Below are 24,090 nucleotides of genomic sequence, written 5' to 3'. Positions count from 1 at the left end.
AGGTCTGCAGGCTTCGGTATTATTATTTAATTGACGATTTGAATTCATCATTCAGGAATCATCATGCAAATCTGACAGATTACTGCTCATGCATCTGGACTTTTGATTACAAATTAGTCAGTGTGTCCGTTCGATATTTTTCAGTTTATTAAATTTAATTATTTATTTTTCAAATTACCTCCCTTCGAATTTTAGCCTTTGAAATCGATTGAACATAATTTGCCTCATAATTACATTTTTCAGAGTTGTCAGGGCATATAAAAAGAATAAATGCATGATTGGAAAGATTTTATATATCAACACTTTTATAATTGTTATTGTTAATTTTGCGTTTTTATACTAGCCAAGATTATTATTATACAGGGTGATTCACCGGGATGGCCTATTAAACGTTTAAGGAAAACTTACGACTATCATAATTTTGAGCTGAAATTTTGCATATTGGGGTTTGAGACAATGATCTTTCTCCCTTGAATATTTTAAGATTTTTACTTCCGGTTATACCGTAAACAGACTACTTCTTTCTAATTTCAAATAGAACACCCAGTATATTATTGCATCATTAGATAGAATTTTTATTGACAATTTAGGCAATATGCCATACCTTGGGTAAAAACTCAACGGTTCATGAGTTAATGGAATTCTTATGAAAAAAATGGTGGAGATGAGGACTCACATTTTTTGAATTTTTCAGCAGAAAAAGCTCTTTTCGAAAATAATTTTTTCTTTTTGAATTCTGCAAATACATTGTATTATGAAACTATTTACGGTTCATAAGAAGATCATGAACTTGGACAACTCAAATTCATCAAAACTCAAGATTTTCAAATTAGATCTTATATTTTTTATTATTTCAATCTATTCTACATACAAAAATAGTGGAGGTTTTTTAAAAGACCCTATACCTAAAATGAATACTTTAAGAGTTATCGAGGAAGAACCTCAAATGAGGAAAAACCGCAATTTATAACTGTGTGGAGTAGTCTGTGACTCCCGGAAAACACAGAAAGAAACTAAAATTCGATGTTTCCATGACTAAATTTGACATTTCAAGAATTGTAATGAATTATTCTTAATTCGTATTGGTTTATGGATTTCTCAACAATCCCAATGAAAAATTAATTATACTATTTATTTATCCAGACATCGAATTTTAGTTTCTTTCTCTGTTTTCTGGAAGTCACAAACAACACAAACTTTTAGGCATAAGGTTCACTTAAGTAACCCCAACTATTTTAGTACGTAGAATCGACTGAAGTAATAAAAAATATAGGTTCTAATTCGAAAATCTTGTGTTTTGATGAATTTGAGTTTTCCCAGTTTATGATCTTCTTATGAACACCCTGTACTTCTTTGGTCCAAACCGCAAACAGTCTTATAATACCATATATTTGCAGAAAAGAAAAAGAAGAAATTTTTTTCGAAAAAAGCTTTTTCTGCCGAAAAGAGGTCTCATCGCCACCATCTTTTTCATAAGAATCCCAGTAACTCAGGAACCGTTTAGTTTTTACCCAAGGTAAGGCATATTGCCGAAATTGTCATCAAAAAAGCTATCTAATGATGCAATAATATACCGGAAGTTGTAGAGATCTGAGAATATATTAGGGAGAAAGATTATTGTCTCAAACCCCAATATGCAAATTTTCAGCTCAAAATCATTACCAGTTTTCCGTAAACTTCTAATAGGCCATCCCGGTGAATCACCCTGTATATTTGCATAGACGATGTTCATTTTCATCAAGACTTCGTTACATGCTAACAAGCAACGAAACAATCGAAAGTTTGAATGAAATTTTACCTGCCCATTATTTCTCGAAGAGGTGATCAGAATTGGCCATCAAGATCTTGTGATTTAACACCTTTAGACTTTTTTCTTTGGGGCCATGTGGAAGTTAAGGTCTGCGAATGCTCCACAATTGATTCAAGATCTTATTGATGAGATTCGTGAAGTTATCGAGGCACACATCCGCAAGTGTGCGAAGTAGTAATGGAAAATTTCATGGAAACAATATGGCGCTGCAATCATAACTGTGTCGGCCATTTGGCTAATATCCTTTGCCATCGTTAATGGCATACCTTCCTCTTCACAATGATAGAAACATCCATTGATTTCGCTTGAAATATACTCGCATTTTTTTCAATGCCAAAATGTAACCTCTTATTGGAAATCCTTTCATAACACAAATCTCCTGATAGATTCTGAAACTTCTGTATCTGAGATTCATTTTCAACTTTGCGCGTTAAAAATTTCTTTTTGAAAAAAAATTAAAGTAATTTTAATGTAATAACTCGGTACTTCGAAGTGAAAACGAAACATTTTTGAGTACTCTTAATTACCTAATTATTGTCTCAATGAATTGAAGAGAGGAGCCCAATTTCAAGATTTCTTGTGAGCCGAGCTCCAGAGATGGAACTGAAATCAAGTAGGCGCAAGAGATATGTAAATTCCAGTCTTTTGTTTTGGAGACATAATTTGTAAGCAATTTATTTCTTGCCAAACTATCTCGCTAAAATACTGAACGTTCAGCATTCTTGTGGTCATTCCTTGTACCTATGGTATTCGTTTCATTCCTGAAATGAAACAAAGAACTGATTCAACTTGCAAAACTTCCCGTGAGACCAAATCTGGTCACCGTTGAACTATTTGACGAATTTCTCCCATAATATTTATTGGTCCAGATATTCAACCTCGGTATGTGCTGAAAAGTGCCACATACCGCTTCAGCTCATAGAGAAAAATTCATTCGAGGTCCAACCTTTGGGTTCTTCTACCTGATTTCGACGATGCTCATACCGACAAAGTGGATAAATTAGCATTCATTTGAATTTCTAGTTTCACTAATCATTTGTCACCTACTCAACTTAAATTTTATTTGTGTTTCAAGTTATATAATGCACCGATAGAGTGATCACTTTAATCCTTGTTGTGTTTTTCAGATGAGCGACATTTTTTTTAAGCCACTAGAGTCATTTTTACCACTTTTTGACCGCTCGTCACGTCACCATCAATGATTTCGTCACAATTTCTGTAATTTTTAATTTTATTATATTAACCATAAAAAATACCAGCAGAATTTCTAGAAAAAACTGTGAAAAGGAAAAGAAGACAGCTTTTGAACACTCGATAATTCATACCTCAATTGCGCTATTGGATATCACCCATATCTATGTAAAGGGTGTTTCTTTTAGAGCTATAGAACTTTAAATTGCAACAAAACAACGATGGATTATTCGATTGAAATGAATTTTATTTATCCGCAAGATAATCTTGTGGCATTACATTTTAAATATGATTTCTGGCATATGACCGCCACGGCTGGCTCGGATGTAGTCCAATTTTCGATGCCTTTTCAACATTTGTGGCCGTATATCGGCAATAACACAGCGAATGTTGTCTTCCAAATAGTCCAGGGTTTGTGGCTTATCCGCATAGACCAATGACTTTACATAGCCCCACAGAAAGTAGTCTAGCGGTGTTAAATCACAAGATCTTGGAGGCCAATTCACAGGTCCAAAACGTGAAATTAGGCGGTCACCAAACGTGTCTTTCAATAAATCGATTGTGGCACGAGCTGTGTGGCATGTTGCGCCGTCTTGTTGGAACCACAGCTCCTGGACATCATGGTTGTTCAATTCAGGAATGAAAAAGCTAGTTATCATGGCTCTATGCCGATCACCATTGACTGTCACGTTCTGGCCATCATCGTTTTTGAAGAAGTACGGACCAATGATTCCACCAGCCCATAAAGCGCACCAAGCAGTCAGTTTTTCTGGATGTAACGGTGTGTCGACATACACTTGAGGATTAGCTTCACTCCGAATGTGGCAGTTTTGTTTGTTAACGTAGCCATTCAACCAGAAGTGATAAAAGATAAAATGGAAGTAGTGCGCGATATGTATTCCGCACAGAACCATTATTTTCGAAATAAAATTTCACTATTTGCAAGCGTTGTTCAGGCGTGAGTCTATTTATGAATAATTGCCAAACCAAACTGAGAATAAATCACTCGACAGCTGTTAAATCGGTCGCCATCTTGAACAGTAATGCCAACTTAAAGTTATATACCTCGAAAAAAACACCCTTTACTAACCATAACAAACACCAGCAGAATTTCTAGAAAAAACTGTGGAAAGGAAAAGAAGACAGCTTTTGAAAGCTCGATCGTTCATGCCCCAATTGCGCTATTAGATATCACTCATATCTATGTATATACAGTTCTGTGGTCTCCAACAGCACAATTGACGCATTTCTATGGTTGCTTTCCCAACAACTTCAACTTTCCTAGTGTGGGTTTTCTAATGGTCTTTGCCATTTTGCATAAATGAGACTCATGTCACTCTAAAAAAATCCTAAAGTGAGGTGTAGATGTGTAGATGGTGTCATCATTTTCTGCTAGATCCATTCTTATGAGGTGTTTCCTGGGGCGACAGTGCCCTGTGAGGAATCCACTGAGGAGGTGTAGTATAATCTTGCTAAGATCCAGATACTTCTTGGATCTCGCAATGTCAAAGTTAAGAAGAAACTTTTTGGAATGATCCAACCCAGGAAGATTCCGCCAGAGTGTTTCTCTTTCTGAGTTCTTCTTTCTGCTGAAACTCTTTCTTTTAGGTTCATTTGGCTATTCCACAGAAAAGTTCCGGGCCAATGAAAGAAGTTTGTGCTCCTTTTCTGGCAAGTGTATTGGAGATTTCCCCTCAACAGATTGATTACTGTTGTCTGTTGAGGGGATATCTCTAGACTTAGAAGACCTTGCAAAGTGCACTTAATAACTAGACTCCTCTATAGTGATTAATGTTGTCTGTTAAGGTATTCTCTTAACAGGCAAGAGTAATCAGTATAGAGGAGTCTAGTGCACTTTGTCAGGACTTCTCATCTATTTTACCTCTAGGTCTAGAGTATTCTCTTTACAGACAACAGTAATGCCACAGCACTTTTTTCTCCTTAGTACCAAGCTTCCAAAGATGCCTGTTAAAATTTAGTCTGGATTGACATATTGAAGGTTAAGAGGTAACACCACCACGTAACTGCTCAGTTCAAAATGAAATTAGAGATATTTATTCTTACAAATCACCGATTTTTATGGGTTTTCAAGTAATATAAACAATAATCTACATGGAGGGAATTAAATATTTTTAATTTGCGAATGGAAAAAAAAATTTGGTAATTTTTCGTTAATCATTACAAAAGAGTTCAAATTGTAATTTAGTGAATGTCGTCGTACAGTGCTGCCCTCTACTTATTTTCTCCTAAAAAAGAAATAAGATGAAGTTAGAAATTAATGGGTACCAAAGTTTGATTGATACGCAAAAAGCCACGTGGTGGTAATCCCTCTCAAGTGACGCTACACTAGTGCCGCTCTTGCTCACCACTAAGCAAAAGCAACAACGCATCGTTTGTTCATCTTATGAATCGATAATATACTCAACTGCAATGAAGACTATTCTGCAAATTTTGATTTACAAAATTTAGCAAACTTTTGTATAATATTTGACTTGACATAAATTGCAACATGACTCGCCATAATAACTTTGTACCTAATTGTAAAAAATATATATAAGTGACGGTTATTGAAGTAAAGTATCTTAATTTTTCATGTATAAACCGAAAAAAATTAAGGCAACTCTATAAAAAAATCTTTCCCGAACTAGAGATATGAGGCACCGCGCACTGTTGCAGAGGACCCTGTATAATTTCATATATCGAAACGGGAGAATTGTCTTTAACTTTTTCATTTCCCCAAGAAACTTGTTCCAAAAAAGTAATATATGTCGTTGTTTTCAAATTATCACGTCATTCCACGAAAATCAAATATGAACAAACGCGCAAAAGCTCAGTGCTTCTTTCATTTTTATTGAAACTATTATTAACATTATCTGAATATTTCAAAGGTGTTTTACCAAACAACAAACCAAGACTAAAATGATTGGCTTTCATATTCAGATTTATATTTCAAAGTCATATAGTCACAAAGGCATAACAGTTCGCACGTGTTTCCAGAAATTCGTTAATGCTTCCCGCATTTGGCACGTGCCCCATGTCTTTCTAAATCAAATTCACCCTCCAATGCTTCCCTATACAATAATGAACTTCTTTCGGTGTCTATTTGAAAGATGGATAGCAAACGCTGAAATCCACCCCATGGAACATCTTGAACTTTTCAATGTCTTCAGTTTGACCTAAAATAATAGTATTATTTGGCCTTTCTTTAAGAGCGCAGATGTTGCCCGAAGAGCAGATGTTTAAATCTCAAGGAAAACCCAGTTATCAAATCATTTGAATCGTTTCCTTCGCATCAGGTACTTAGCTTTACCTGAAGTTTCCTTTCTTTTACCTGTTGGTTGAGATTTCTATGGGTTGCAAATGATATTCTCGAATGTCCAATAATAAGACATTAGCAGCTGGTACTCACTAATACACGGTATCCCAGTTATGGGTGACTTACAATGTCCTCCTTTACCTTTTCTCAAACTACCTAATATTATAGAAATTTATTAATTCATAACCTATATCAGACTCTCCTCTCAAGGATAATATAGGGATAAATGTACCCTTTCTTCGCATCTTCTTTCACGATACGTATAAAATTAATTCGATAATAATTAATTATCGAACGACAATACAATGAACTGAAGTTATAGCCACTTATTCATTCTGAAATTTTGATTTTGATCAGAAGATTGATGATTTATGAAGAAACATTTAAATTATAGTCTTACATTTATTATAAAAAAATTCCACAAAATAGACTCTTTTCAAAATTTATTGTGAGAGAACTTTCCGCTTCGGGGAATTAAAACCCAAAAATAAATGCGAAAATGTGTCAAAAGAGGACAAAACATTATCTAGATCAGGTCAGTAGTTATAAAGCACAGCTAGCGCCATCTGTTAACAATGTGATGAACTAAACGTTCACAATTAAGCAGATTGCTGTATTGACTAACTCCCCACAATTTAAAAAAAAAAACGTAATTCGATGAAACGATGATCAATATTATACTTGAGATAACAATTATTATGGAATAAAATAAATAACATTTCATAACTTTGTGGAATAGTTTTTCAGTACCATTTCTCTTTATTTTCAGAAAACACTGCAAATATGATTGATTATTTTCTGTTTAACGTGAATAAAAACTTATAAATATAAGGTATGTTCTAAATAATATGTGATATACAATAAATTTTCAATTTTCCGAGCAATATATTTTTAATTTTGTTTCCTTAATTTTTTTTCCACAAAAATGAATGAATCGTGCTATCAAGCTAGGCAAAATCAATGCGGTGTATCAAATTACATGCAGATAGCTCTTAGAGTTTCCGAGAAAAGTCCAGTATGGCATACGTATGAATTTTTTTATTCGCTTTTCGTATTTCACGTATTCAACGTGAACTACGAAAATATCAGGTCAAGTTAAAATTTTCCATAGGAATAATCACCCAAAACTGTGTGTTAAATTCCTCAGTATTTCGAATTTCAAGATCTTTAGAATTCTCACAAACCAAAATGGTGAAGTCGCATGTTTTTTATCAACTAAAAAAAAAAAATAATGAAGGCAAAGATTTTATTTTTTACAATAAGTTACAATCAATAGAAAAATAATTTTTTTTTTAAATTTCGAAATTAACGAACCTAACGAAAATCAATTCATTTACCATTAATATACGCGTAGAAAAACGTGAATTACATTTTCGTCATACAAATTGCAAATATAATTTTGCAAGATCACAGAAATCAACTATTAGTTATGTGTTTTCAAAATAGATAGATTTGAATCACTTTCAATGCCTCGAATTCTCAAATTATAATTCAGTTACGGAAAAATCAGTCATATTTAAATTATATATACTAATATTTCGGATAAATCTATAATTAATAATTCGAGATAGACTAATAAGCAGAAGGTTCAAGGTAGATCATAATTTGGGACAAGTTTTCCTTAGTTAATGCTTGCTTTTGTGAATATTTGATATAAAGAAATGGCTGTCTCAACTTTTATCCACCTTGAATGCCCTTATGTAAAATAATAAAATGAAATAACAATGATCATGAAATGTGTTTGATCTATGGCGTTCCTAATAGTTTTCAACTAATAATACTGAAAAATTAAAACTACTATTAATTGAAAAAACAACAAATGTTAAATAACAACCAACTATTCAATTCTACAATTAACAGGAGAGCGACATAAGGAGACTAGTGTGAATTTACAAACCAGGTAAACACAAATTGTACTTGTGAGGGAATTCAAAAATTCCAATAAATGTTTGACATATCGCAATAAATAAAACTCGCATAAAAATATTATAGCTGTGACAGAAATTACTCCCAAAAATTACAAATTCATACCAATTATTCCTCCGATGAAAAATTAAACATTACCAATTCTCTAAGAAAAATCACAGATTTCTATTAATAGATGAAAAATTAAAATTCAATTATTATAAATACCATCAATAGTACAAAGGTGCAATTCTCATGAAATGAAATGCTGTGTCCATTTGAAAGTAGAGTGTTATAAAAATTTATCCAATTCTTATATAGGGTGGTCCAAAAAATCAAGAAAATACTCAGACAAATCTCTTGAAATTAAAAAAAAAAAAAATTCGTTTTATATGACTTTGTCACCAACACATTGAACTATATTGAAGCGTTTCTCAATCAGTGATATTTTGAAATGAAGATTTTTAAAGATTTTGATCAAGTTTGAATATACCTCCCCCTTTTTCGAAATTAAATCATTAAATTAGAACATTCATTAAGACTAATCTATATCCAGGCAATCATAAAATTAAACTTTTTGTCAATTTTTTGTTGGACCAGACTATACGTTCTTCTAAAGTAGAAAATTGCACATTCCTTCAAAACATCTAGAAAAATTCGAATTTCACATTGTGTATATTATATACATTTGTTTCATCACAGTTATCATAAATCGTTATTTACCAATTTGGAAAATTTTAATTTCAATATTCTTCATATATAGTTTTCCGTTGAGAATCAACTTCTATCAAACGATTGACAAATTCATTAACATAAAAAATTATTAATGTATCATTTTATGAATTTTCAATATTTTTCCGAGGCGCTGTTTGACAGTTTTCATCCCTTTTCTCGGTTTTGAAGATGTTGCTCCAGAGGTACTTGGAATTGGATTTGAGCTAGATGCAGTTGGGGATTTAGTATCCAATTTAGGTTTCTTCTTACGGTACTGCCGTTTTGGAGACTGAAAGTACACGAAAAAATATAAATTGAATATTTTTGTTTTTGGAAATATTAAATATTTCTGTTTATCTGAAATTTTGAGCCAAACATTGTCTCAAATGATTGGGTTGGACTTGCTGATGAAGATGTAAAATAATATTATAATTACTTTATCTGGACTATCTAGAGCTCTGCGAGCTGCTGCTGCCTCCAATACTTTCTCGACAGCCTGTCTTTTGGTGCCTTCTCTGGCAGGTCGGTTCATTTTAGGCAGTAATGGACCTACCCTGGCTTTAGGATTCCAAGCTTCATCTACTTTTGAGCGGCCTCTTGGTTTGAAAATATGAACATCTTCATCGTCTGAATTATCCAAAGCTGGATAGACTGCAAGAAAAGAAGCAAAAATTTAAACAAATTGAAAACATTATAAAAACTTTTGTGAAATAAGAAACTAACTGTAGTCCTCATCCTGATGTACATTACTTATACTATCATCAGGAGGACTTTGGCTTGATTTCCGTGTCCGGTTCTTAGGTTGAACAAATGTTTGGCTGATTGAGAGCATTCCAGCAATCGCTTCTTGTGTAGATGGTGATGCTCTTCCTGATTGTTCACTGTAAAATACAATCAGAATAATGACAATTTTCCATGTGAAATTTTATGAAGAAAATAATACCCAGTTGTCAAAGCAGAAGCTTTCAAAAGTGATTCTATTCCATTTTGTGGCAAATCTGGGTTTTCCTCAAGATTTGATCTGTTCTTTTTTTTTGCTGAAATGACAATTAGAATTGATGCTTTCTTTTCTATCCAAGAGAATCTTCAAACAGTTATGGCTAACAAAGATATATAACAATGATTTACCTGGTTTTGGTTTTGAAGATTGATTATTTTTTTTCTGTCTTTTTGGACTTTCATCTATTGTGAAACCACATTCATCTTCTCTGTCACTTTCATCATGAAAATCGTACACTGATTTTGTTGGATCGTTCAAATTGTATGTTGCTTCAGGAGGCTGGATCAAATCTTTGGACCTTAAAAATATTTCTCTGAAAACAAATAAAATCCTCAAAATGAACCTCTTACCCTAATTTTATTTTAAGCACAGTACCACCCGTATGCACTGCAGTTGTCTCCTCAGGCCTGCTTAAGTCTTCCATATCCCATGATGAACTAGTAAGTTGAAGTGGTTGAGGTAACACATCCATTTCATATGGAAAAACATCGTTTTTTGGTAATGTTAATTTAATCGGAGAACTCTCAGCATATTCTGTATTAGTAGGAGGAGGAGGAGGAAGAAACTAAAAAAAAATAAAATTTCAATTAGTTAACTCTAATATCTTACACTAAGAATTAGATTTTTCAATATATAATCAAAACAAAATTATAAAAACTGTTAATTATTCCAAAGCTTCCTTAATGTAAAGGTTAAATTTGATTTGAACTTCCAATCAAAACACAAAATTTACTTGAATACATACTTCATAGTTTGGTGACAAGGAATAGTCAAAATCTTTATTAACAGGTCTCTTCCGTTTCCTCTTAGATTCTCTTTCAGGTTTCGGAGGATTCAACTGATTTATGTATCTTTCTGCGTGTCTTATTTCCTTTGATATGTCCTTCAGAAGTTTTGAGGAGTCTATATTGTAAGGTATCTGATCTCTTACGAAAGTATTATACTAAAAAAAAAAAAGGACTGAGCGAATGGTACAATATTTTTGATTTCAACTCGGAATATTACATCTTTTTCGGTGTTCCATTGTTTTAAATTTGTCAATAAAGATTTCAGCCCTGCAAGCAAGTTACTTGGACACCTTCTTTCTTCTGCATTCAATTCTCTAATTTGTTGATAGAGACTTACGGCCGCAAACCAATTGATCATTTCAAAATTTGGATATTTAAATTTAGCAGTGGTTTTAATTTTTTTTTCAATGTCATAAACCCTTAAACCAATAAATATTCATCAGAAATGAGATCCCCCCAACTGTGGTACAAACTTACATAAGCTGCATAGGAATATTGAGACTGTGCAAAAAATTTCCACCAAATACTAAAGAATCAATGGGTGTTAGAACTCCATGTATCCATCCTGTTGGTATCAACATTGTTTGGCCTTGACGTAAAGTGCATTTAAAACATTGGTCAACCTAAAACAATACTCAGCTTTGTTCTCTGAAGGTAATATCATTCTTTCTTACCTGATCCCCAAAGAAAGTTTCACTTTGATTACTTGATGACATCCATTGTTGGTATAGTGTCAGATTTGCAGGTGTGGGTTTTATTAAATAAAAAATTTTTTCTCCTCTTAAAACGTGATACCATACGCTAGTACCCCCAAAGTCAATGTGAAAATCTGTATACGAGTCTTTAACACTCATAAGACAATATTTTTGAACCTGTGGTTTCATTATTGGAAAATCCCTAGGCCAAACAGAATTGGCCCAATCCAGTTTTCTAGCAATCAGAGGTGCTTCCACTAAAGACGCCAAACTAAAAAAAGACGGCATTAGTAACAACCCATAATTTCCTTAATACAGGGTCTGAAAGTCAAACTGGGATTCCTTGAAATAATTTTTTGAGGTATTCAATTGGAAATAGTGCAGGATTAAAAAAAAATCTCTTGAATGACAACCTAATAATAATAATTTGATACGTAATAACTTGCCATACCTAAAATGAAAATATTAATCTCATATTTGAAAAATTTACTGAATTATCCAGTTTTGAGAACTAATTGGTTTGACTAGCTGGCCCTTAAATACTCAAATTGAGGATATTAAAGTATTATAAGCAACAAAACATATATTTCTGCCTAATTAGTGCATATAAATTATGAAAAATTCTGTACATCGATTAATTAAATAATAGAGTATCTTGCCTGGTGTTAGAAAACTCCAAACTGACAACATTTAATATTTTACTTCTATTCAAACTATTATAATATTCGACAAAATCTCTCAATTTCATTTTAAAATCTCTCTGACGAGTCACATCAATAACATCTATGATCGTATCACCACCAACATAAGCTTCAACATCGTATAAGCTGAAATTATCAGGAGGTATTGTCATATCTAGCCCATCCTTGCTATCGATTACAATAGGACTAGTGAAACCATTTTGCTGCAGAAAGGACTCTGTAAGCTGTTGACCCCTCATATGAAGCACTACATCTCCTTCACTGCAAAAATGTCTAGCACGCAGTTCTCTAATAAAAACTGCAGTGCCAGATTGAACAGCTTTGTTTGCAGAGTCTTCATCCCAATAGTCATGTCGATGCCAATTTTTAATAGCTTTCACTAAAAATATAAATGTGATATGAAATTTTAACTTCCCACATAAATGAAAGTAGGTCATATAAAATAAATACTAAATTCTTGCTGTAGGCGATTTTAACTTTGTACTGTTTTAACTAGGTACTGTCTTTGAATATCACATATATGATCTATTTCAACATTCAAGAGGTATTTACTCTATAACTAATTCAAACTAGGATAGTTTAAAAAAATATATTCAAAATTAAATTATGTTTAATTTAGTTAAACAAAATGTACTAATAGTATTATTTGCGTAGTCACTTGATACAAACATAGTGTTTCTTCATTTCTTCTTTCATTGTGAAAGTGTGATCTGAACGACTTTTGCACAAAAGAGAAATAATCATTTCATTGCTTCTAAGAAGTGCAGTAGAGGACGGATTTCTGTCTTTGTTTTATTAACTTACACATATAAGGTCCATAAAGAGGTACACATCTGGGACAATGGAATTTATCTATCTCTGCAGCAATTTGCTCGTCAAAATTACAGCAACTGCAATAATGAAATCAATTTCACTTCAAGAACAAACGAATTTCTGAATATTTGAATACCTGCTATGAAGCCAGTCTTTACATGCATCACATTGTATCATAAATATATTTGGATTATAGGGTTGACCACATAAGCAATATGAATCCTCCATGGCATCAAATTAAAATAATTGGTGCTTTATAATATTTAATGAATAAATTCTTTCATTCAACGTTTAGATTTGAGAGGTTCGTAAATTGGTCCTCTTGGTATTTCTACAACTTCCCTAGTGACGTTTTATTGACATGAAGATTTTTGAAATTATTGTGATTGATTTCCGTTGATAAATTTCTACTATTTCATAGGTAATATTGATCAAAAAACTTCAAATAATATGGAAATTGACATTTTGAAAAAAATTTACATGGAGATCGGAATTAAACTTTCATAGAATTCCATTATTAAACGTACATTGAAGACGTTGAAAAGTGTCAAAATTAGTTCCTATGTTCTGTAGTTTAATCTATAATATTAGATTCATATAATATAAAAAGCACTATCTTATCTTTTGGTACGTTCTGTCAGTTCTGTGATCTATTGAATTATTTATATTTATTGAATCATTGAGATTTTTTGTTTGAGAACGTTTTTATACTCATTAAATCAATTGATTGAATCAAATGGCAGACCCAAAATACGCAGATTTACCTGGCATTGTATGCTATTCATTTACCTCCTTAGAATAAAGATAACAAACATTGTTTTTCAGGCACTTGATGAACCTGACGTTTACGAAACAAATGATCTGCCAGAATCAGATCAAGTAACTGATTTTTATTATGAAAAAGAAAACGAAGTTATCGAAAGGATTCACATTGAACCAGATCAAGCATTCAGTAAATTCAAAGGAAAATACTTGAATCAGAGAAATGCTGACTTTTCTGATGGGATTGGCAACTCTAATAAAACTGGTTATGATGCTACAACTGAGAATTGGGAACTCATAGGAGACGGTCAGAATGAATCTCCTATACAGAAATACAACCGTCTCTTTTGTGAACTTAATGAATTGTTGGAAGATGTAACAAAAATCCAAGCAAATAAAAGTGACAAAAGTGCTAGTGAAGTTACTCCTGAGCAAATTCAGGATACTCTGTCGAAATTGAAAGCTTTGAGATTAGAAGAAAGGCTAGGGGGGGATGTTTCATCAACCATTGATAATCCTCAAAGCTTTCTAGTGAAGTATTTATTCAAATACCAAAGTTGATCTACCAATTACAATCTTCCTCATTAATTGTAGAAAATTGGGAAATCAATTGGAGGAGTTTCATAAAATTGCCAAAGATGGTTCCAAGACAGAGAAACAATTAGATGATTCTGGCATAGTGTATCATATAAATTATAGACCTGAATTAGCTAAATTGAAGCAAACAAGCCGAATTGCACAAATGGAAGCAAGAGTCCATCATTTGGAAACGGTACTTGGGGCATCCAATGAAAAGTTGAATCGATTGGCAGCAGGTACTTCTAAAGGTAAATTATTATGTTCATACAAGGAATTAAATTTTCAATGTTTCGTTCTCATATTGTGTTTATTTCCTTAAGATAGTCTCTTGGAGACAGCCCAGCATCTAGCAGCAGTAGCTACTCTACTTGATTCTGCCCAATTGGATCATATTGAAGGACGCTTAGCAGTACTATCACAGAAACTGGAATCCATTCAAGATAAGAAAACGGAACCAGCTGAGGAAGACGAAAGAAATAAAATGGTGAGTATATCCAGTTTTCTATTCATCACAATTGATCAAAATCTTTGAAAGCTATGGGTCATAATGCAATATTTTTTAGGTCAGAGAATTGTATGATGTGGTTAAAAATGGTGAAAACATTATTAAGTTATTCCCTCAAACTATTGAGAGATTGAAATCTCTAGAAGGTCTTCATACTAAAGGTATATATTATTTTCCAGAAGTCATTTTCATAGCTTCAGTGATTAATTGCATACAACATATTATGTTTACCAAGCAAATTAAACTTAAATTCCTTTTCTAGCTGCTGATTTGATGACAACATTGGTTAAAATTGACAGTATACAAGAGGAAGTAGCTAGTTCAGTCTTGAACAATAAGGAGTTACTTCAAGGAGTCCAAGAAAGTTTTGCACATAATTTGAATGAAATGAACCAGACAATAATGGGCCTAGATAGTAGAATAAAAGCTTTGAAGGCCAAACAATAATATATTTCTTATGTGAAAATAGTTTACTATTTTAATGTATATTATTATTTATTACTTAAAACACATGCAAATTCATTTGTTCACCATTAATTGTTTGAATATTTTAATCTCTAATAAATCCGCTGTAAAACTGCAAAAGAAATTTATTAGATATATATTTATATCTATAACATTGAATTAAAAAGTAACCTTAATCTGATGAGAATATTATCAAGTTCTGTCCAGTATAGAAAAGGTAAGCTATTAATTCATTATCTTTCACAGTTCTGACAATTGACCTTCTTCAAAATGGTTTTCTTCTAAAATATCGTTGTTTGTACGAACAGGAACTCTGACTAATTATTTAGAGATATCAGCTTTTGTATATAATCCTTGAATAGAAGACTTAAAATCCTTTGTATGTGAAGTCGAATTTGGGTATTTTTACAAGTTTTCTCACTGAAAAATATCAGTTTTTGACTTTATTATTCTCTATACTGTGAGTTTATAGGCATTGCCTAAACTTTAATCTATGTTTAATAATAATACTCTATACTTATCTATATACATATATATCAAATAATTTAAAGAATTCCAATTTATATGGCTTCACCCTATCGCAAATACCATTAGAAGCTATGTTTTTCGTAATTGTGGGTCCTATTAATAAAAAATACAAAAAGAGTATTTGGACCCTTTGTGAGGTTCTGCATGTAGATTCATAGAAAATTTTATCAATTAATACAAATACAGTAAAGACAAAATTCTTTCAAGAAAAATTTGATAATAGCGATCAGAGAAATCAAGAGACTTATTTTTTAGTCAAAAGTCATCTCTGTTAGTCTCACATTACGATTTCTAGTATTTCAGGAACAATTAATAACAAAGATTTGACGTTAATCCGTCATTCTGTGATAACAATGATCATAGACTGAAAAGAAATTTTCGACAGATCAAGATATCATGGGTCCTGCCTGATATCTAAAAAACTTCAATTGTTATAAAATTCAATTTGTCCTATAAAATGGTGGTGTTATCAACAATATTTTGAATTACTGAACTTTAATTTTTTGATATTGTTGGACAATATGAGCCGCCACGAAGGTATGCAAAATAAATGAACTGTAAGAAATACTTCTTATTGGATTTTATTTTCAGGTGTAAGTTGTGATTCTTGTCTGAAAGGTAACTTTAGGGGTAGAAGGTATAAGTGTTTGATATGTTATGATTATGACTTATGTTCCGCTTGCTATGAGGCTGGAGCTACCAATACAAGGCATACAACTGATCACCCTATGCAATGTATCTTAACCAGGGCTGATTTTGGTAAGTTCATTGGAAAAATAAGTTTGATTGGCATTTTCTTAACTAACACTCATGGAACCATTTCAAATACAGCACTATCTAACTATGCTCTTTTGTTATTATGTAAAGGGTAGATATCTTTGTTATTTATATAAAACCTTAATTGTAGAACTTTATTATGGTGGTGAAGCTCTGTCAAATGTGGATATGCCACAGTCATACACGTGTCCGTACTGTTGCCGAATGGGCTTTACTGAAATTACTCTCCAAGAGCATGTAACCGCAGAACACGCCGAAAATAGCTTCGAAGTGGTGAGTTTTTTCAAAAATATTTCAGAATAGTGTGATCATAATTGTTGAGAAAGAACTTATACTAATAGACCCTAATTACTATATTTGTTGCTAAAATTAATTTTGTGTATCTATTTACTAATTATTTCAGGTTTGTCCATTGTGCGCAGCCATTCCCGGTGGTGAGCCAAACTTAATGACTGATGATTTTGCTGGTCATCTGACTCTGGAACATCGTACTGGTCCTAGGGACTTAATTTCATTTTTAGATGAACCTGTGGCTAATCGTCATAACATGCGACGTATACCTCATCCTAGCCATTCAGGATCTCATATTGGAAGGGGATCTGGAACCCTTCGTCCTCGAAGAAGCAATATGCATTTCAGGTAAAAACGTATTATTAGTGTCACTCCTGATGTGAAGCACTGTAGGGCCGGGCCATGTATACAATAACTCTTGAACGGAATGTGCTGGATACATGATATTTTCAGGGTAGGTTTAGGTTCAAATATCTTCGTTAGTTTGTTGATGGCAAAATTCGTTCGATGATTCCGAAATTACATCCATATGAAATTTCTTTGCAAATTATAACTTAACGACAGTGCTTTTCCTGTACAGAGTGCTATATCATTTCATCACAATATCTATTTTTCGAATTTTGAGCTGGTATTAAGATTCGACTCAGTAAAGATGAATTTTTGTGATAATGAGTAAAATGATCAGTTAAATGTTATTACCGAATTAAGATTGTATCATCAGAATTCCTTGTCTAGACAAAATAATAGACAACAATTAATTTAATTATATCAATTACATCTTTTATATAGGGTGTATCACGGTCGATGGTACGTTAGACGTTCACAGAGAACGAGCATGAATTCATTGAAAATTTGGTTTCTTAGACAAGAACAACAGCTCTATCGATCTAAAATATTTTCAGTGCTGCGGTGTTGCCTCTCATGTTGAAATGTAGTAGGTACTTTGTTATTTCAAATGGCATACCCTGTATATCATTGCATCATAAGATAGCTTTTTTGACAAAAATTTGGACAATATGCCTACCTTGGTTGAAAACTCAATGGTTCATGAGTCACATTTTTTTGAATTTTTCGGCAGAAAAATCTTTTTTCGAAAAAATTTTTTCCTTTATCGATTCTGCAAATATGTAGTATTATAAGGCTTTTTGCGGTTTGGACCAAAAATGTACAGGATGTTCATAAAAAGATCATGAACTTGGACAACTCAAATTCATCAAATCTCCAGATTTTCAAATTAGAACCTATATTTTTTATTACTTCAGTCGATTCTATGTACTAAAATAGTGGGGGTTACTACGTGAACCTTATGCCTAAAATGAATACTTCAAGAGTTATCGAGCAAGAACCTTAAATGAGGAGAAACCGCAATTTATAACTGTGAGAAGTATTGGTTCATGTATTTCTCAACAATCCCACCGAAAAATTAATTATAATTCATGAAATGTAAAATTTAGTTATGGAAACATCGAATTTTAGTTTCTTTTTTTGTTTTCCGGAAGTCCTCAGGTAGATAGAGAGAGAGAAACTAAATTTATTGATCATGTAAATCAAATGGCTATCAACCGCAGTCTTCTAGCGAGTTACATACATTTTTATGTTACATATTATTTATAAATATTAAAAGAATAAAAATAAACATCATCCTAGTGATTCCAAGTGTTCAAAAAGTGGCAAAGCTGGCAACTTTGCGTTTGGTGTAGGTGCTCTACTGTAATGGTGTATCAATGGCTCCATTATGTTGATATTATTTTGCTTATTGATGAATATTCTGCTTAGTTTTTGCATTCTATCCAGTATTGGTTCTATTTCCGTTGTCCGATATAAAAGCTGATTGGATGGATTGTGCAGTGGGTTGTTGGGATGTCTCATTTTTGTAATCTTACGTAAGCAAGTCCTTTCCACTACCTCAATTGCATTCAGAGCTGTTTTTGTCGAATTTGAGAATAGTCCAATAAAGGTCTGCATATCATTTTGTTTATGGTACTAGCTGTTTTAGTATTTATTCCCATGTTTTTATATGTAAGAGATCTAAAATGCCCAGTTCGTGTTATGGCTTTTTTCTAATGAAGTTTTAAGTGTGCTTTGAAGTTCAACTTCAATCAATATTTATGCCTAGGTATTTGCATGAATCTGTTGGAGTAATTGTGTCACTTCCAAGTTTTATATTGGGAGAGTTGGCATTGATTTTATGGTTAAAAATTGCGAGTTTTAATTTCCTTGGGTTAGGTTGTACTCTCCAACGTCTCATCCATCCCACTGTTACATCTGCCAACTTCTGTAGACCTTTCATACACTCTTTTAGTGTTTTGTGGTGGGATATTAAAGTTGTGTCATCAGCAAATTGGAGAATATACTTCAGACTGTCGATGTTATGGTTTCTGAAATCAGATTGTCTGTACATGTCACTGCAGAACAAATTATAGAGTAGAGAAGAGAGTGGTGAGCCTTGTGGTAGTCCTTGTGCTGTTGTAAATACTTCTGAGGTTTCACCTTTGACCCGAACTTGTAATTTTCTGTCTAGGATTATAATGTTTATTTATTTCTTTATACTGTTACAAACACACATAATCTAATTACATGTAGCAGTGTGAAAGAAATATAACTAAAAATCTTAAATCTAAACATCTATATAAAGTATAGGAAGTGCCTATAACAAGATAAAATACAAAAATATACACCACGACATAAACACAACACAAAATAGGGACAACTCATCTGATATAAGATTACAAGTTTAAATTCAATATCACAGCTTGGAGATCAATAAGTTTCTTGAGTCAGTAGGTCTATTTCAGAAACCTTTAGGAAATCGTTAACAGTAACTAAGCAGTTATCAATGGGGGAATTCTTGTTAACAGTTTATCAAATAAATCGGCGTGCCAGACACACTGTCGAAAGCTTTTTGAATGTCCATAAATATAGCAGCTGTTTTATTTCCCATTTTTCTATTGCATTGGACATTGGAAGTGAGTATAATTGAAGGGTGCACAGTCGGTGTCTTCTTTTTGAATCCGAATTGACATGGTGGTGTTTTTCCTCATTTAAGGTTCTTCCTCAATAACTATTGAAGGAATAGGATTTGCTTAAGTAAATAAATAATAATAATAATAAAAATAAATAAAGTATCCCCCACTATTTTTGTACGTAGAATCGCCTGAAGTAATAAAAATATAGGTTCAAATTTGAACATCTTGAGTTTTGATGAATTTGAGTTGTCCAAGTCCATGATCTTTTTATGAACCAAACTTTTTTTGGTCCAAACCGCAAAAAGTTTTATAATACTACGTATTTGCAGAATCGAAAAAGAGAACAAATTTTCTGCAGAAAATTTTTAAAAAAATGTGAGTCCTCATCGCCACCATTTTTTTCATTAAAATCCCATTAACTCATGAATTATTGAGTTTTCAACCAAGGTATGGCATATTGTCAAAATTGTCGACAAAAAAGCTATCTAATGACGCAATAATATACAGGGTGTTCCATTCGAAATAACAAAGTAACTGCTACTTTCAGAAATAAGCCGCAACACCGCAGCAGCACTGAAAATATTTTAGATCGATAGAGCAGTTGTTCTTGTCTAAGAAACCAAATGTTCAATGAATTCTTGCTTTCCGTTCTCCATAAACGTCTAACGTACCATCGACCGTGATACACTCTGTATATAGCTCCAGAGCTTCTGACTTCAATTTGGCAGTTTTCTTTAATATTTTGTGTTTTGCAGTGTATTCAATTCGAGCGGGGGTCTTCCATCCCTTTCCCCATCGTCTCGAGAATCAGTGGATCCAATTGCAGAACTCCTTTCACAATTGTCTGGAGTGCGCAGATCAGCAGGTAATAGCAATACTAGCACACCCACACAGCTTCAACAATTACAAATGCAACTTCAATTAGAACGCCAGCAAGTGAACGCAGCCAGGCAACAACTTGATCGTTATCCTAGACGCTTGACTCAGAGTCAGAATGCTCTTCGAGAACCTCAGGCCTCTTCCAGTTCTGGCACGTGCACGTTGATGCTTCATTCTACCCCTGTACTTGTTCAACCCACTCCTACCGCAACAGCTACTGTAACGCCTTCTTCGCAGTTTCTACTTTCCGGACTACTTGAGGTTTGTTCAATATGGATTTTCTTCTCATTGAATTCTTCAAAAAGTGGTTTCCCAATTTTGTGCAAAATTTTCAGAATATTGAAAATGAATTTTCGAAAGTGGATTACACATTTGCCGAAATTTTGTGATACATATATGGCATGGAAAAAGTGGGTTATATAAAAATTTATATATGAAATAAGAGTCCAGTGCTTTTATGAAATTATTCGTTAATTATATAAGAGTATGGTCCGTATATCGCCGAGAGCTTCAGAGCGGTTACTAGTGGTTTTCAATGTTTCAGGTACCTTACTTCGTATTTACGGACCGCTTGAAACTTGTCAATGGTCAGCTAAATTTTTCATTGACAGAATTTTGGAGGTTATAAATGGTTGATCTCTTTTAATTTGTTAATAACTAATAATTATTAATGGATCTGAAGGGTATTTGTTGCATAATTAAAAGTTTAAAGTTTCTGAGTGTTTAGATGTCATGGAAAATATTCATAAACATTAATCTGAAAATTAAAATGAATATTTCCCTCCTGTCAAAAATTCTATGTATATGGAGAACAATTATCGAAAATTACAGCGATAATTGCATTGTAGGAAGCGAAACTGCACTGCGATAATTGTTCTGTTCATAGATGCATAATTTCTATGCATCTTACACAGTTCGAATCTATGGCAATTCCATTCTACATCAGTTTGACAAGTGATGTAATGGTTTATTCGGGAAATATTCCCCCGAATTACACTCGTGCATCAAAATGACCGGATAATTTTGCATGACAGCGTGTTGTCATAAAAACTGCATGAGTTCATTTTCATTTTTGGAGAAAGAGCCCGACACCGAAGGTGGAGGGCTCTTTCTACAAAAATGAAAGTGACCTAATGCAGTTTTTTAAAGAAAACACGCTGGAATGCGAAATTATCGGTAATTTTGATGCTCTTGTGCAATTACTTACGACAACTGCCAACCAGAGTGGGCGTGGTTACCAAACCTAACCAGAATAAAAGTATGGTTGCTCTGGTGACAGATAACTCACCGAAGTTTGAGGAAGTAGTCACCGGTTTTTGAGGAATTTGACATATACGGACTACCAACATACAAACCACAGTAACCAAGGTGATATAGGGACCATACTCCAAGATAAATATTTGGAATTATTTATGCGACATTTTTTAAGAGAACCTTGTGAGTTTTGAACTTTCTTAGATGATGCACAACTTTGGGTACCACTGGATTTGGTTACTTGTGAGTAATAGTTTTTTTTTTTTTTTAGGAATTGTCACTTCAGCAAAACAATGAACAGGCTCGCCAGGACCGTAGTCAATTTGTGCAAGAGTTAGTTATGTCTACTTTTTGGCTCCCGGAGAGTAATCAAAATGAGACAAGTGAGCATGGACCATCAGGAGATTCCTCCAATGCTTCGCAAAACTTTGGGCTTCGCAGATTCACGCCCACTTTGAGAGGAAGAGCTAGGTCTGATATTCACAACGCTAAGCGTAGAGCAGAAGCGAATAAATCCAAAAATGACCATGGTGAAGACAATAGTGGTAGATAGTTTTTTATAGTTAATGGTGCAGATATCTGCCCTATGTTTTGTTCTAAATTATTACTTTCAATTTTTTGTGATAATATTGATTTTCATTATTAGTTTCTCACGTTTTAAACTATTATGTGTTTGAAAAACACATGATATGTGTCGTTCGTTGAATTTCTGTTTGGCAATATGGCCCATATTCATTAGTCTTGAATTAAAATATTCAACAGGGTTATATCTTAATTCTCATTACTGATTGGTTATATGAATATGTGCCTATTCACAATAAAATTACATGCATTTAAATGGAATTTATCTTCACTTCTCTTCAGAGAATGCCATAGCTGTTCAGCATTCTATTAAATATTTTAATATAGTATTATTATTTTTTTTTCTAGTCTGATAATATAATTAACACCTTGTCCTGGAATTCAGTTCATTGAGTTAAAATGACAATTCATCATCGATATTTTTATATTAAGGATTTTTTGGAAATTGTGGTGCTTGAATACAGAGTAATGAAGTTATTGAGTTTTATTTTAAATATCAATATTTATACTCTTATTATTGAAATTTTTTTTTATCAGTCTCACCCTGAAAATTTTCGGAAAACTCGTCAGATATCAAGAGAAATTTCCGGGAATGAAATTGTTTCCTATAATTATTTTGAAAAATAGAACCTGAATCCAATTTTCCTAATTATTACATATTCCGTTTATTCTTGACAAAGTAGATTCTAAATTAAAATGAACTTTGAGCTGAAAATGCCAAATTTGTTGGTGGATCCCAGTCTTTAAATATTTCGTCTAGGAATTTTCAACGAACAATAACTGCTTCAAAGAACAACCAAAAATATACAGGGTATATACTAATCGGCCAAATAATTCGAAGTTTTGTCGCCCTTTACTATCACATTCCTTCAAATTTTCTGAAATCGAATAAATTAGATCCGGACTAGGCAAATTTCAGACATTTTCTATTTTCGTGAATTTTGGATCACCCTGTACGTGAACATAATGATTTTTTTCCGTTTTCGTAACTACAAAGAATTAATTCATAATAAAAATTTTAAATCTCGATTTGGCACGGTCATTCAGGGTGATCAATAAACATTCCCTTAAGAGTGAAAGGAGAAGAATGGATCCAGAGGTGGCAGAGTGCAAAAACAGACTGGATATTCTCTATACAGTAAGTAGTGTTAATGGAATGTATAGGAATACTTATCGAGAGACTAAGGAGTACAACAGGAAGCTGAAAGAAAGCAGGTCCAAACGATACCAAAAAAGATTGGTCGAATCAGATAACAAACAGAGAACCACATGGAATATAGTAAAGGATATCAGAGGGACAGTAAACACGAGAGATAAACAAGTTGATGGAGATCCCAAGACTGTGGCTGACCGTTTTAATGATTTTTTAATAACTTCAATCAGAGACCTGGTATCAACAATGAATCCACAATCCTATACAAGTAAAATCAAGAGGAACAGTATATCCATATTCCTACACCCTGCAACTCCAGAGGAGGTGATGAAGGTCGTTAAAAACCTAAAAAACAAGATGAGTGCAGGTAGTGATGAGGTCCCAACAAGGATAATGAAATTGAGTATAGAAAGCAT

General features: G+C 33.0%; 3 protein-coding genes across 4 annotated transcripts; 2 read left to right on the top strand and 1 right to left on the bottom strand.

Annotated features, from left to right (window-relative positions):
* Nucleotides 1–7,549: 7,549 nt before the first annotated feature.
* Nucleotides 7,550–13,427, bottom strand: LOC123686092 (lysine-specific demethylase 7B-like). Its single transcript, XM_045626074.1, has 13 exons — nt 13,070–13,427; nt 12,925–13,010; nt 12,079–12,499; nt 11,399–11,690; nt 11,202–11,347; nt 10,942–11,143; nt 10,682–10,879; nt 10,287–10,501; nt 10,065–10,234; nt 9,880–9,973; nt 9,660–9,817; nt 9,373–9,587; nt 7,550–9,225 (listed from the first exon to the last, which is right to left on the bottom strand). The coding sequence occupies exons 1-13, from the start codon at nt 13,159–13,161 to the stop codon at nt 9,046–9,048; spliced, it is 2,469 nt and encodes an 822-aa protein (XP_045482030.1). The 5' UTR covers nt 13,162–13,427; the 3' UTR covers nt 7,550–9,045.
* A 110-nt stretch (nt 13,428–13,537) lies between these two features.
* On the top strand, nt 13,538–15,358 carry LOC123686094 (dynactin subunit 2-like). Its single transcript, XM_045626077.1, has 6 exons — nt 13,538–13,705; nt 13,759–14,231; nt 14,290–14,522; nt 14,595–14,758; nt 14,838–14,940; nt 15,042–15,358. Exons 1-6 carry the CDS (start codon nt 13,670–13,672, stop codon nt 15,224–15,226), a joined length of 1,194 nt encoding a protein of 397 aa, XP_045482033.1. The 5' UTR covers nt 13,538–13,669; the 3' UTR covers nt 15,227–15,358.
* Nucleotides 15,359–16,136: 778 nt separating this feature from the next.
* LOC123686093 (E3 ubiquitin-protein ligase KCMF1-like) lies at nt 16,137–22,998 on the top strand. Of its 2 annotated transcripts, XM_045626076.1 has the most exons (7): nt 16,137–16,309; nt 16,364–16,531; nt 16,680–16,822; nt 16,953–17,188; nt 20,562–20,671; nt 20,732–20,946; nt 22,211–22,998. In XM_045626076.1, exons 1-7 carry the CDS (start codon nt 16,294–16,296, stop codon nt 22,490–22,492), a joined length of 1,170 nt encoding a protein of 389 aa, XP_045482032.1. In that variant the 5' UTR covers nt 16,137–16,293; the 3' UTR covers nt 22,493–22,998. The 2 variants fall into 2 exon arrangements, with proteins under 2 accessions (XP_045482032.1, XP_045482031.1); XM_045626075.1 differs by having other exon boundaries at nt 20,562–20,946.
* Nucleotides 22,999–24,090: the final 1,092 nt, after the last annotated feature.

The sequence above is a fragment of the Harmonia axyridis genome, chromosome X, assembly GCF_914767665.1.
Source record: "Harmonia axyridis chromosome X, icHarAxyr1.1, whole genome shotgun sequence".
In the NCBI taxonomy this organism is placed as follows: Eukaryota; Metazoa; Arthropoda; class Insecta; order Coleoptera; family Coccinellidae; genus Harmonia; species Harmonia axyridis.
The sequence above is the reverse complement of the archived record's forward strand: the minus strand, read 5'-3'. Positions and strand labels throughout refer to the sequence as shown.